The sequence below is a fragment of the Musa acuminata genome, chromosome BXJ1-7 (assembly GCF_036884655.1).
Source record: "Musa acuminata AAA Group cultivar baxijiao chromosome BXJ1-7, Cavendish_Baxijiao_AAA, whole genome shotgun sequence".
Lineage (NCBI taxonomy): Eukaryota > Viridiplantae > Streptophyta > Magnoliopsida > Zingiberales > Musaceae > Musa > Musa acuminata.
The window spans coordinates 42,871,125-42,884,075 of NC_088333.1; the positions used below are offsets into that span (position 1 = coordinate 42,871,125).

At 42.3% G+C, this 12,951-nt stretch overlaps 2 protein-coding genes across 3 annotated transcripts; both read right to left on the reverse strand.

The window, feature by feature from the left end:
* Nucleotides 1–377: 377 nt before the first annotated feature.
* LOC135679576 (protein BZR1 homolog 1-like) lies at nucleotides 378–2,956 on the reverse strand. Its single transcript, XM_065193473.1, has 2 exons — nucleotides 2,399–2,956; nucleotides 378–1,343 (listed from the first exon to the last, which is right to left on the reverse strand). Exons 1-2 carry the CDS (start codon nucleotides 2,615–2,617, stop codon nucleotides 630–632), a joined length of 933 nt encoding a protein of 310 aa, XP_065049545.1. The 5' UTR covers nucleotides 2,618–2,956; the 3' UTR covers nucleotides 378–629.
* Nucleotides 2,957–7,754: 4,798 nt separating this feature from the next.
* Nucleotides 7,755–11,862, reverse strand: LOC135586359 (uncharacterized). Of its 2 annotated transcripts, none has more exons than XM_065193475.1 (6): nucleotides 11,160–11,862; nucleotides 10,155–10,281; nucleotides 8,950–9,089; nucleotides 8,684–8,746; nucleotides 8,501–8,569; nucleotides 7,755–8,361 (listed from the first exon to the last, which is right to left on the reverse strand). In XM_065193475.1, exons 1-6 carry the CDS (start codon nucleotides 11,352–11,354, stop codon nucleotides 8,308–8,310), a joined length of 648 nt encoding a protein of 215 aa, XP_065049547.1. In that variant the 5' UTR covers nucleotides 11,355–11,862; the 3' UTR covers nucleotides 7,755–8,307. The 2 variants fall into 2 exon arrangements, with proteins under 2 accessions (XP_065049547.1, XP_065049546.1); XM_065193474.1 differs by having other exon boundaries at nucleotides 7,755–8,379; nucleotides 11,160–11,852.
* Nucleotides 11,863–12,951: the final 1,089 nt, after the last annotated feature.

Genomic DNA, 12,951 nt, shown 5'->3' on the forward strand with positions numbered 1-12,951 from the left:
AGGATGATCCACCCTCACATTTTAATGCATTTGACTACTTCCAAGCTAGATGCATGATCAACCAGATCGAACTGAGCTGAAAACAGCTTGCAAAGAAGTGTCATACCGACATAATTAAGAGTTCATCATCGAGTATTTAATGAGATGTGTCCACCAAGAATAAGAATAATTTTAGTGTAATGGATGAGATCATTCCACATGAATTTTTTTCTGCTTCTCTACCTGGCAATCCAAAAATAATTGAACACCTATATACAACAAAACTCGCAGTATCTCTTCAAGTAAACATACTTAAACATCCTGGTCGGGATTAAATGATCAGGGACCAGAAGTGGCAACTTCTCGCAAGATGTTAGAATTCACTTAGCAAGCAATACTAGATTCCACTGTGGCCCTAAAATATACTGATGAGAAATTGCCATCAAACTAGCAGTCACAGAACAATTTAGCCTACCCCAAAGGTAATGAAAGAATCTGTAATGCATGCACAAACAGGTTACCGAATGCCAAAACAAAAAGGTGAGGGCAACAGAACCAAACCACAGAATGACGAGAGTTGGACAGCGAAGACCTGAGCATCAAATCAAATTGGCAAAGCAATTCATGGAGTAACGAGGGCTCGATATCTTTCACTTTGATGTTGTGCTCCCGACTCCCAAAGTGAGTTCAAGATCATCCACTCCAACATCATGAATCCTCTCTCCCTCCCATGGCTTCACCCTCCCACTCTCGAAGTCAAACTCCATGCCTCCTCGGCCCTTCTCAGGCACTCCTCCTCCTATGGCACCTGCTGCGGTCACCGGCATTGCAGCAACAGGGTTGACAAGGTTGAAAGTTGGGGACCCCGGCGCTGTCATCTGGAAATTGACCCACCGGCCAGAATCAACAGTTGAAGCATCAGACTCGTCGCATTCAGGTATTGTTGCAGGATGCGCATGGTGGCGGCCTCTGGTGGGGCTAGCAGGGGCAGATGCTGCAAATAGAGTGTGGCGGAACGAATTCTGATCCCAGTCTGGAGCCTTGATCTTTGGTGGGCTGGAAGCAGTAGGCGATGACAGGGGTGGGGTCACAGGGGCACTGTTAGAGATGCGAAGCGGGGGAAGGGTGGTGAGGTTTCGGAGGAAGGGGAGGAGGCAAGAAGGGTTCATGCTGGGGTTGTTGGCGTTATCAAGACGGCTGGGGCTTGGAAAAGACGACGACGACGGACTTGCATGGTAGGAAGGGACAGGACTGGTGAATGCCGAGGAGAGTGGGCTCAGTTGGTGGGACGAGGGGCATGGGCTTATGCCTGCAGATGGCCCTCCCATGGCAGATTCCGGAGGTGGTGGGGGAGGCTTGCAACCCTGTCAATAATTCAATCACCAATGTAGTATTAATGCATTATAATGCTAAAAGAAGAGAGCTTCAAGAAGAAATTACGGGTATCGAAATTGGTGGTTTTCGGATAGTGAATACCCAATCATCTTTTACTTTTTATTCCGAACTAATCAACTATCAGTTAGATAATAACTTAATCATCCATTGCAGATTCATGCAAGTAGGAGAATGTTTACACCGATTTCCCCCTTGAAAGGGGATGAGGGAATGAGAAGCAGCAGAAACCAACTTCGAACTGAGTAATTCACATGAAATGGATAAAGAGGAAAGCAACAATATAAGGAAGGACATGAGTTGAGAGCAATCTTGGATAAAATGCCAGAATGCAGATAAGATTGCTTGTAAATTAACTCAATCTAAAGAAAAACAGACGCCAAAGTGGATCTTTATCCTTTAATAGAAAAAGAAGATGAAGCTTTCAAGGATAGAACAGAACAAAAGTAAAGATCACAGTATTGAAGGGGGCAACAAATCATCAAGACAACAGGACCATACACATGAGAAAGACTAACCAAAGACACGAAGTTGTGTTAGAACAAGCGCATGGAATCTAAGTCGAAAGAGTGAAAGACAGAGGAGGAGGTCGAATAACCTAAGATTTTATTGCTTGAAACAGTCCATTTGGTCGTCCACATCAAGCAGACATACAGAAGGGGAATACAGCTGAAGGATCTATCATCTACTGGAACAGAAGAAGACTGCAAGTTAATAAATTTTTTTTGGGATCAATTAGCATAAACAAAATACTCAGATCTCATACCAAAATCATCAACAGTAGAACCCAAAAAACTTTAAAGGACGGTACTTTTATCTCAAAAGAAAGCTAGCAATGATCCAATAAAAGCAGCAAAATTGTGAAAAGGATCCGAAAGATCAAGATCTATCATCAAAACAAAAGGAGATCTATCATCAATCACAACTTGGTGCAGCCACCTCCGATCTCTCCAAAACGAAAGATATTATGAGGCAAAAATGGAGAACAGTTGCAAAGATGAAGAGGGAGAGAAGAGAAAGGCGAGACCTTTCGGTAGGTGGTGCCGTCCTCCTCGACGATCCAGCCGGACTCGCGGCAGAGGGCCTTGAGGACCTCGTTGTTGTCGCAGTGCTTCGGGAGCTTGTAGTTCCCCATCGCCCGAAGCCCGGTGAAGATCTTCGCGGCGATCGCCCGACGCCGCCGCTCCCTCCGCTTGTTGTTCTCCCTCTCTTTCCACGTCGGCTGCCGCCCTCCTCCCGACGTCATGCTTCCCACCTCTCCTCCGCCCCCTCCTCAAAACTCGATCTTTTCCTCTTCGTCTCTCTGGTTCCGCTACTTTGCCCCTATATTATCACTCAAGATCCCACTTTTGCTTCGCAGCGGAAAGAGATTTGGGTTAATCGGCTGATGTCGCGTAACGAAGGGAGAAAAAGAGGCGAAATTTGTTCTCTCTCTCTCTCTCTCTCTTTTGGACAGAGCAGTCTGAGATTGCTCACGAGGAGAGTACGCTTTTCTTTATTGCAAGTAGATTGGTCAGATTCCCCTTGTGACAGAGAGCCCCCCCTGTCCTCATCACTCGCCTCTCTTCTTTTCAGGTGGGCGGGTGCGGAGTAATGAAGCGGGACAGGAGCAGGAATTGACAAACCTGTCATCTCTGTTTCACTGATGCCATTTACGACTCCCAAACCTCACTGGTTTTCCGGTCATCGATGGTGTCTTTGTTCTACTCTTGCTTACCACGCGTGGTCGGTCACTTTGACTGGTCACTAGTGCTTGGTTTGACCCAGTGATTTATCTCGGCGAAGAAGAGACCAAAAGTAAGAGGTGATTAGCTTCGGAGGGGGGGCACAGTCACTGTACCAAGACGGTGAGCTGGTATCTCCTGCGTCATTTCCTGTTCCTGAAACTGGAAAGTAAAATAAAGCTCAAAGAGGATTGATGGAGTAGACTAAGCAACTTGGCAAGTCAAACTGTGAGCGGTAGTGATTGCAAAGAAGGAATGCATGGTGGTGATGATGCACACAATGGGTCCTCCTCCTCTCTCAATGATTGGATGCACTTCATTAGGGCAATTTGCACACTAGAAATGGGCAGGGCAACCCCCACATTTGTAGATTCCCAGTTCAATCCAGTTGCCATCAAAGTTGATGATGGCACAGGTAAGGTAGTGTGATCATCCATTGGCACCCTTGACCTTTTCCTCTTCTTCTCTGTAAGTAACCATGCAGGTCAAAACTGGAGGTTCATCCGATAGATTCAGCATCCACTGTGTTTGATCTGCACATATTAGTTTCAGTTAATTATGAGACTGAAGCCACTGTCTCCAATCCAATTCTGAGAAATAAGAGATCATCTGCAGGACACGAAGAAGACACCACCATGGTGATCATATATTTATTTCTGCTCTAAGTCAAGTCACCTCAAAGGTGTGCTACCTTATCCAATAATGCTTAGACATATCCAGTAGTACTACCTAATCCTCCTTTTGTACCACATATCTGTATCTCTCTCTCTCTCTCTCTTCTTTTCCCTCTTTCATTCATCATAGTGGTCCATTTCCAGCGAATAAATCGCTCAACAATCCAACTATCGTTCGGAATCTGTATCTATGTCTCGTGGTCGGACGTGCGTACGTTTGTATTCTCAACCTCAGTAGCTTTTTTTTTGGGCATGTAATTTCATTCCTCAGGTAAAAATTATTATGATCTTCGTTAATCAAAATGTAATTAAGCAAACATATCCCCGCAAAATTCAAAAGACTTTCATATTTATTATGATTAACCGTCAATTGGTGCTGTTGGTGAATCTTTACGCTATGACCGAGATGTCAACACGGTTCGATCTAATCTCGAATGCGCAAGGTTACCCATGTGAAGGCTCAAGTCACCTCGACGTCGGGTCGGGTTAGGTCCAAGCATCATCTCTCAAGCACGGTTCTCCCTCTGCAGGTTATTGTTGCTTCGTTATCGGTTCCTACACAAAGGTCGAGATCGAGAGGAAGATTTTTCAACTCGACCCTTCCAAAGTTCAAGTCAGTGTTGTGGAGTTAAGGGAAGTTGAGTCTCTCCCTCTCATGATCAAGAAGGGTTAGCTTTTATACCTACGAGGATGAGTTGACCGTACACGGTCAATTAACTGTGGTTGGCTTAAGTTTTTGTTCGAGCGTCGATCATCCTGTACGGATTAGCGTCACGTGGCATCTCCCAAACTTTCCGAGACAATTGTACCGTGATAATGTCATTCGTACGGAGGGGGCAACGAGCGGTTGCCGGCCACGTGTGTGCCACGCACCATATCGGACTTGAAGTTCTACGTCTGCATCGTTGTGTCTACTTGCTTGGGTCTACGTGGACGATACCAAAATATGTCATATCATGTGTCAGCATAAATATGTAAAATCCCAAAAAATCATTGTATTGTGGTCACAAAACACATCCCAATTGGGTCCTATATTTCATGAATTATGGAGACTGAGTTGAGAGATTATAAGTAGTAGCCACATAAGAGGAGATGACGGTGATCGAAAGCTTTGGCAAGTAGGTGAAAGGTCAGGCGAAGGTCCCATCAAAATAAGTCACCAAAGACATCAAACCTTCCACATGGCTACGTAGTTTGGTGGCATTTAGGATGATTTCTTCTTACCTTATGGCAACCATTCTAATGTTTGCTGTAAATTTTATTTGAATCGACAAAATATTAGAACTCAAGCATTTTAACTCACAAATTTTATTGGCAACATTTGTATAGGCAAAACTTAGAGATTTATCTATCACTATTAGTACTTATAGTTAAGTTTTTTGTTTGGATTATCGTCGGAATAATTTGATTAAGTTATTTATTGTTGTTGTCTTTGCAATACTAAATTTCTCATTTTAGTGGAAAAATAACTTATTATTTGTTCTCTAAATTTAACACAAATATATTTGTTTTAAAATTTTATTAGATATTTTTGGAATGATATTATTATACATGTTTAGTTTTCATTTGATATTTTTATTTTTTTAATATTCTAAATACTATTCATCGTTTCGCTTTCGTCCTGTTGTTTCAATCTTATCATTATTCATAATCTTATCTTCTTTTACACCCGTAAGCAACGAAGAAGGTGATACTGGGATCAAAGCATTAGGGCAAAAATAAAGATGGATACGGCGATAGATATTTAAGGTATTCTAAGCACTACGTATACACACGCCTTCTTTTTGCTGGTGTTTCATGGACGGTTTGGATGGCGTTTCTCGATCATGATCCAGATCGCTCGGCGGAGAGGCCGTGATGGGGATGGGGATGGGGATGGGGATGGGGATGGGGTAAGAAAAGATGGGAAAGAGAGGGAATCGCGCGTGCGTGGCCACCGCGGACGGAGGGCGACGAGCGCGGAGACGCTCCCCTGCTCTCCGTTACCGGCACGTGCGACGGCGATCGGTCGGGTTGCGGGTCCCACGACGGTCTTTCTTTTATTGGGGAGAGGACTCGAGCACGTGGGGGACGTCTCTTTTGAGGTAACTCTTCTTAACCCGAATAATTTACCAGCTCGGAGCGATAGGCTCACTTAATTAACCTTCCGATCAATGGAAAGAAAGAGATTACGTTACTCTCTTAATGTACGAACACCCAAAGTTAGTGATGGTTATTTTAAGGTGGGGTTGGATTAGAGAAACAAACGACAAACACCAAATCCATCATCATCATCATCATCATCATCACATAAGAGGAGCAGCAGCAAACGTTGGCGTGGAAGGAAAGAGCTGAATAGGTTGGGTGAAGATTACGTAACATAAACACGTTGAGATGATTTAAATGTCTGTTTAGCTTTATAATAGGATATAATAACATTATCATCCTGTTGTTATTACCTTGGTTTCATTGATCGGACCTCGAGTATCGTTGTCGATGATCTCTCTGCCAATTACTAGAAAAGGCAAGAGGGCTTGAGCCCCATCATGAAGGCTTGAATCACGAGTGACGGATGGACTTCTCGAATTTCCTTAGTAAATCGGACAATGAAGTCAAAGAGTATCTCTTTCTTCCCTTGTTTGAGTCCGACCAACATCACTATCGATGGCCTTGGGCGTATATTTCTAAGGAAGTAGAATTTAAACTCCTTTGCGAGTTAAACAAAGAAACTGACTTAGAGTGGCTTCAAGTGAGTGTACCACTCCTGTGTCAGGCCTCTTAGCATTGTCTGGAACGCGTGATGCATTAGAGCATCCAAGGTACCGTAGAGAGATATTTGGGCATGGAAGATGACAATGTGTTCAACCTAGTTAGTACTGTCGTCAAAAGCTTCTAGCAATGAGAGGCAAAAAGTTGATTAGGATTGGTTCCTGCTAGATATTTCAAGTGAATGGGGACCGACCCAAGGTAGGATCAACCATATTCTCCCCCTAGACTATTGGAACACCCATCGCATCTCGTTTAAGTGTTGGTTCATTTACCATAGTTAGACCCTCATGGAGTCATCCATTGAATCTACTGATTAGGTCTCAGATTCAAGTGGAGCAAAGCAATGGTGTGGCGGTAGGTGCACTTTCCTTCACAGTTTTGTGGACCTTAGGCAATCCAGAGATATTGACATCATGTTGATTTGAGGGATTTTAACAAGTGCCAATACTATTGGCGGTTAATGTGTCAACCATGGCTGAGATATTATCACTTGTTGGGCTAGTTGAGGCAGGAGTAGGGCGATAACCTGCATCATGCCCGTAAGCATTGCACATAACGGGTGAGGTTCAAAAATACCTCGGTAGGGACAAGCAAGTGGCTCGAATTCATCCCTAAGGATGACAGGCCTGGGTCATTAAACATATGCCAGTAGCTTGCTCGTGTTTGTGCTGAAGTGGACATATCCACATGTGGAAAGGAGGGTAATTGTCCCCCCCCCAAGTAAAATTATTATGAGTTGAAGGTAAAGCCTTCTCGCCAGAGAACTCATCGAGAGAATTGGTGGGTAAACATTCTTGCATTCGACCCTCCTTTTACTGTCAAAATATTAGGAGAAATCATGATTGATGTCCGAGTCAACCCGACATTGTCTAAACTCACATCCAAGGTGTTGCCTGTACTGAGAAGAAGAAGTTTCCCTACCCGATCATTCTAACATTCAAGTTAATTCGAGATCCTTTTGGATATGAATTTTTCTCGAAAAGAGAATTTCAACACAGGGGTTAGCTTTTATACCTTTTATAAATGTCCAAGTGATTGATCGCCAAAAAATATTTTCTATAAGTTAGAAATATTACCAGACGCATTCCCCAACAATGTCATGTCACGACATGTCAACAAATTAGAAAATGATGATCCATTAAAGAGTGTCGCACCTACATGTTTCATCTCATCATCATCCATAATTCCACGTTATCCCTTCGAGATATTAAAGTTAATAAAAACTTAAAAATAAACATAATACCAAAAGTTAAAAGTGTTCGGAGATAAAATGCACATCTAAAGAAACATGTTTACATGGCACCACATCATCATCTGACTGACTACATGGACTTCCATAACGCCATGTCACCACCCGATTAAAAACCTCATAGCCAACTAAGCACCACGCATAGAGCTTTGACCGGTTGTTTAGGTTTTGACTGAATGCCGCATGCCAAGTTTTCATTGGCTATCAAATCCAACTATATCATGATGAAAACCCCATGATACTACCTAAATATGAAACAATTTCTAACAAAATATCTCAATTTATGACCATCTTGCGACTAGAAACAGAGAACACCCTTTGCTTCCCCACATGGTCAGTCAGCAGTGTTGTCATTGGCAGAATTGAAAGCCCTAATGGTGCTTTGTCTTTGCCATTGGAACATATGTACATGGTAGGACTAACAGAATTAAGTAGTCTGGAACCTAGTAATACCAAGTTCCAACAATCAAACACAAAGTTCACATGCTACCCAATGTAGCTACATGCATCGAAAGATCTAGCACCAAACTATTGATTTCAATCATTTGCAGACGGTCTTCAGTCTCTTTGCAGCCTGCACAAAACCTAAGATTACCTGCAACTCATCCAATTGCTTCAGGATACATTTTAAGAGCAATTGGATTCAAAAATTGCAGGGTTGAGCACCTTTCAACTATTTTACTGAATCAACCAGGCAGAAATGACAGATTTATACATGTGAAGTTCATGCTTACCTGTGACATGAAATGCCTCTCAACAACCTCGATTAGCTGCTCCTTAGAAGGGTTTGGACTGGCATTCACCTATTGGAGGCAAAGAAAATATGATCGCATGGAAACGAGTATTATGTAGGAAAAGAAAGATAGGTATGTGATAAAATTCATCGTATAGAATCACCAATTATGACTCCAACTTACAAGATTAAAGTGTCGCCAATATCTCCACAGTGCCGTTGTTTCTAATTTGCTCAGATCAACTTTCTACACCAATTAAGTCATGATCAATATGGCAGATCTAAAATGAAAAGAACTCTGGTTTCTACAGAAGAAACAATGAAATGACCAGCAATACAACACATTATGGAACTCTAATCAAAACATCAACTAGGCTCTAATCACAAGTGCAAACAATGGACCATGCGCCATAAGAACCAAAACTGAATCATGTAAATTCTTGCCCTTACCATGGTGCCCCTTGAGGATGAAATAGACCCCTTTGACTTTGAATCAGAAGAGTGCGACCAGGTTAAGGATTTACTTAAAGATCCTTTATAGTGCCTGGTTTTTGTGTTTTGTGGCTTTTGTGACTGGGTATCATCAAATGCTGAAAATGGTTACAGTATGTCATGTCAGAAGGACATGATGAAGGCATACCAAGAGAAATGATTAGAACAATCAAAGATGCTTTTATGAATACATATTTTACAGATGAACTCCATCCAAACTATGTAAGGAAATCTCTGTTCAAAAAAATTTAAAGCTGACATAATGGTCCTGCTAAGACAAAACCTCATTGTCATGACTCACAAAACTCGATAAAGAATATATCTAGCAAACTATCTATATCTAAAGAAAAACAACTTTTCATTGTGGGAAAGGTTGAATGCAGTAGCAACATGAATCAAATTATTTTTTAATCCAAAGAAAACAATAGCTAAAACTAAGCTAATAAATCAAATAAGTTATCTGCTTATACAAAATCATAAAAAGATATACAGTGGTCAGACATACTATGTGAATATCTTCTAAATTAAAGAACTACCCAACAACACGTACTAGAAGATAAGATCTCCAACATAAATGTGCATTCTTCATTGAGAACATATTACACCCTACACTCATTAGTACATTCACTTCATCTAGACCAACATTTCAACGAACGTCTGAATTTTTCCCAGGACTCATGCTTCGGAAACAGTACATATAGAGTGAAAGTTAACCCCTGGATAGACAAATCCACATAGGATAATATTTAAGCTTGTAAACAAGAATCAAAGAGAAGATTAGTTCCTAAGAGTATGGAGATAATAACTTATAAGAATGTATATTACGCCTGCAATGATGGGTCCGACAACATAGAATAGAAATGTATCAGTTGCTTACAGAAAGAATGGGAAAAAAAAGAAAGGAAAATCAGGGTAGTATTAACAAAAGGTATCATTGTCACAAACTCAAAGCAAGTCAATTTAAGAGCTCATACTTGTTATTGCCATGGAATGTTAGTCACACTAACTCCACCAGCTGAAGGATGATAGATCAGCAATTTTCCTGGCTTGTGTTTAATATAGGGGGAGTGATGATACAAAATCAAAGTAAGGAGAAAGAGCTAAGTAGTTCATGGATGAACTAGGCCAAGTGCATATTTTTACTAGACCAATTGGATCCTTACCCATATCTGAGCTGTTCCACTGCATGTTCTCACACTCGATCTCATCGTCTTCCTCATGGCCACTTGGGGCTTCAATTACGCTAAGTGCATTTCTTTGCAGCTTCACCTCTATTCCATTTGTCAAAACCTGTATTTTTCAAATTTTATAACATGGTTAAATCTGCATCGACTACATCAATGACAATAACCAAAAGTTACACTGTTGAAGAAATGATGTCATCCAAACTTATCAAAAGCAGAAAAGAAAAAAAAAACTGCAACAATGTCATCCAACACATAAACAAACTCTTGATATCATCTTCTTAAATATAAAGATATATGGAATTTATGTTATGGTGCTCATGAGATGAACTATATGGTATCATCTGTCATTCACTGGCATGTTCTTTTGATACCTAACAAGACTACAAGATATATACACCAGACACAATATCTGGATTGAATGTAAATAAGGAATCGGGATACCAGTGAATTTCATCTATTTTAGCTGTCCTTAAGAAAGGGATCAATATTCTCGGTTATTGTTCAAGTGCCACTATCAGCTAAAGCAACATAATTTGAGCAACAAGAACAAGTTCAAAGCTAATACCAACTTCCAATTTTGGCAGCTTGCATGATATATGTTATTCGTCTTTGATTTTTAGTCTGCTGATCTATCATAGTAGACCATTTGTTTTGGCCTCTTGAAACCTGGACTTGTTATTTTACTGTTTGCAAGCCAATATCTTTATCAAGATTAAGAACGATCAAAGAGGATACATTTTTTTCCTCAATTAAAAAAAGGCCTAACAAGAAAAGGCCTTTAAATTGACTCAAAAACCCCCCAGCTGGATTACATTGTCCACACAAACCAAGCCACTGATCTGCAAATACAAATTCCCCTTCTCAAAACGTGAAAACCCTATCAAATTATAACCCAAACCCATACGAATCTTAGGAAAAACCTCTCCTTTCCCATCAAGAACAGGAGAAGCTGTTCACAATCGAACAAGGGAAGGTAATTACCAGCCAATGCCACCCGCCGAGGCCGACGGCCTTCTTGACGACCCCGTGGAGACCGACGAGCACCGATTTAGTCCTGTTGTTGCCCGTGACCACAACCTTCGTGTGGCGAGGGAGCACCGAAAGCTCCTCCTCGCTGCTCTCCCCGCAGCTCTGCTGGAATCCACCACTCATCCTGCCATCGATAGCTGCCAGCATCGTTCACTCCCCCACTACTCCACTGAACCAAATTCACCCCCAAAAAAAATCTGGCCGAAAATAGGCGGAATCAGGTCAAACAAACTAATCTCATTCAAAACAAGGCATTGCAGCAGAAGGATCAAACGTAAAAAAGGAGAAATTAGCGGAATCTCGTGGTTCTCGGAGATCAAAACGGGAGACCAGAGTACTCTGCTTTCTCTAGTCTCATTGTCTCCTCTCTCCGGATCTTCTTTTTTTTCTCTTTTGTTGCTCTGCACCGCGACCTCCCTGAGAGAACCAATAGAAACGGGGCGCGTATACGCGGTAGGGGTCGTCAAGTCACGAGCGCCGTGTGGGGGCGTACGGTCTTCGCAAAATAGTGAATGTGGGACATACACCCTCCCTCCTGGTGATGGCAGTTCGGTGATATCAGTGCTTCGATGAGGGTTATAAGGAGAGGAGGGAGACGGAGAGGATCCGACGACGTCCGTAACGGAGAGAGGAAAGAGGTGTCGCCGGAGATCGCGGGGCCCACGCGGTGGTCACCCGGCGCCGCACCCGTCGCGTTATCCTTGGGTCGCACGACAACTTAAGGCCTTATCCGACACCGCACACCTTCCCCCACCCACGAAGAAATAATATCTACGGGGCCGTAATTGGGGGGACACGATGGCTACTGGTGGTGCCGTTTTCCCGCCAAAGGCGCGCAATCGTGACCGTCCATCACGCGATCTTGGTCCCTCGGATACCGCGGGAAACAGCGTGTGGCTTAATTATCAGCTGCGGTAATTAAAATAAAATAAAATAAAATACATTGATTGATATATTGCTTCAGGAATTCTAAAAAGAAAGAGATTAATTTTGATATGTGATAATTACAAATGAAAAAAGGACGGGTGACTCCTCCCTGTTATCAACATAATAATGATCATTGTCCACATGCATTGCATGCATGCATGCATGGCTTCCCTCTTCACAGTGGAGTGTGACGGGTTGGGTCTTAATCTCGAGGTCAGTCAAGTTGTTTCGGTAGGTGGCACATTGTACGACGGATTCAATGATTAAAGATTCGATTCTTCATTTTGTACATGAGATTATGTGCAATCGCCGTCGGTGTATTATTTGGGAAGCGGGTGGGGGGAAGAACACATGAAGATGGCCGGCTTGTCTTCTTGGCCACTTTGTCTGCCATGTCCCACCTCGTGTGGACAATCATTCCCTATTTGCTTATCTTTTTTGGTTTTTATGCGCTGTTGGCGATGTTATGATCTCACGCAACTGTTAGAAAGATAGTGATCAAAGATGGATATTTTTCTGGTGGCTGATAAAAGTTCAAGGAAGGTGCAACCTGAAGAGCAGCAGATACATACGAATCAGGGCTGCTCAAAACACTGCGCATGAAGCATGACACCAACCGTCGATGAGCAAAAATTGAAGTTTTCTTTCCATGCCACAATATACCTATGTGTTAGCTTAAACAACTTTAAGCCGTGTCATGTCGGTCTTGGTTCGGATCCAGATGACGGGGATCTTCCTAGGATGCTCCTCCCGATTGTTGAGGTGATCGATCACAGTGTTCCGATTGAGACGGGATCACCGTTTCCACCGAGAGAGA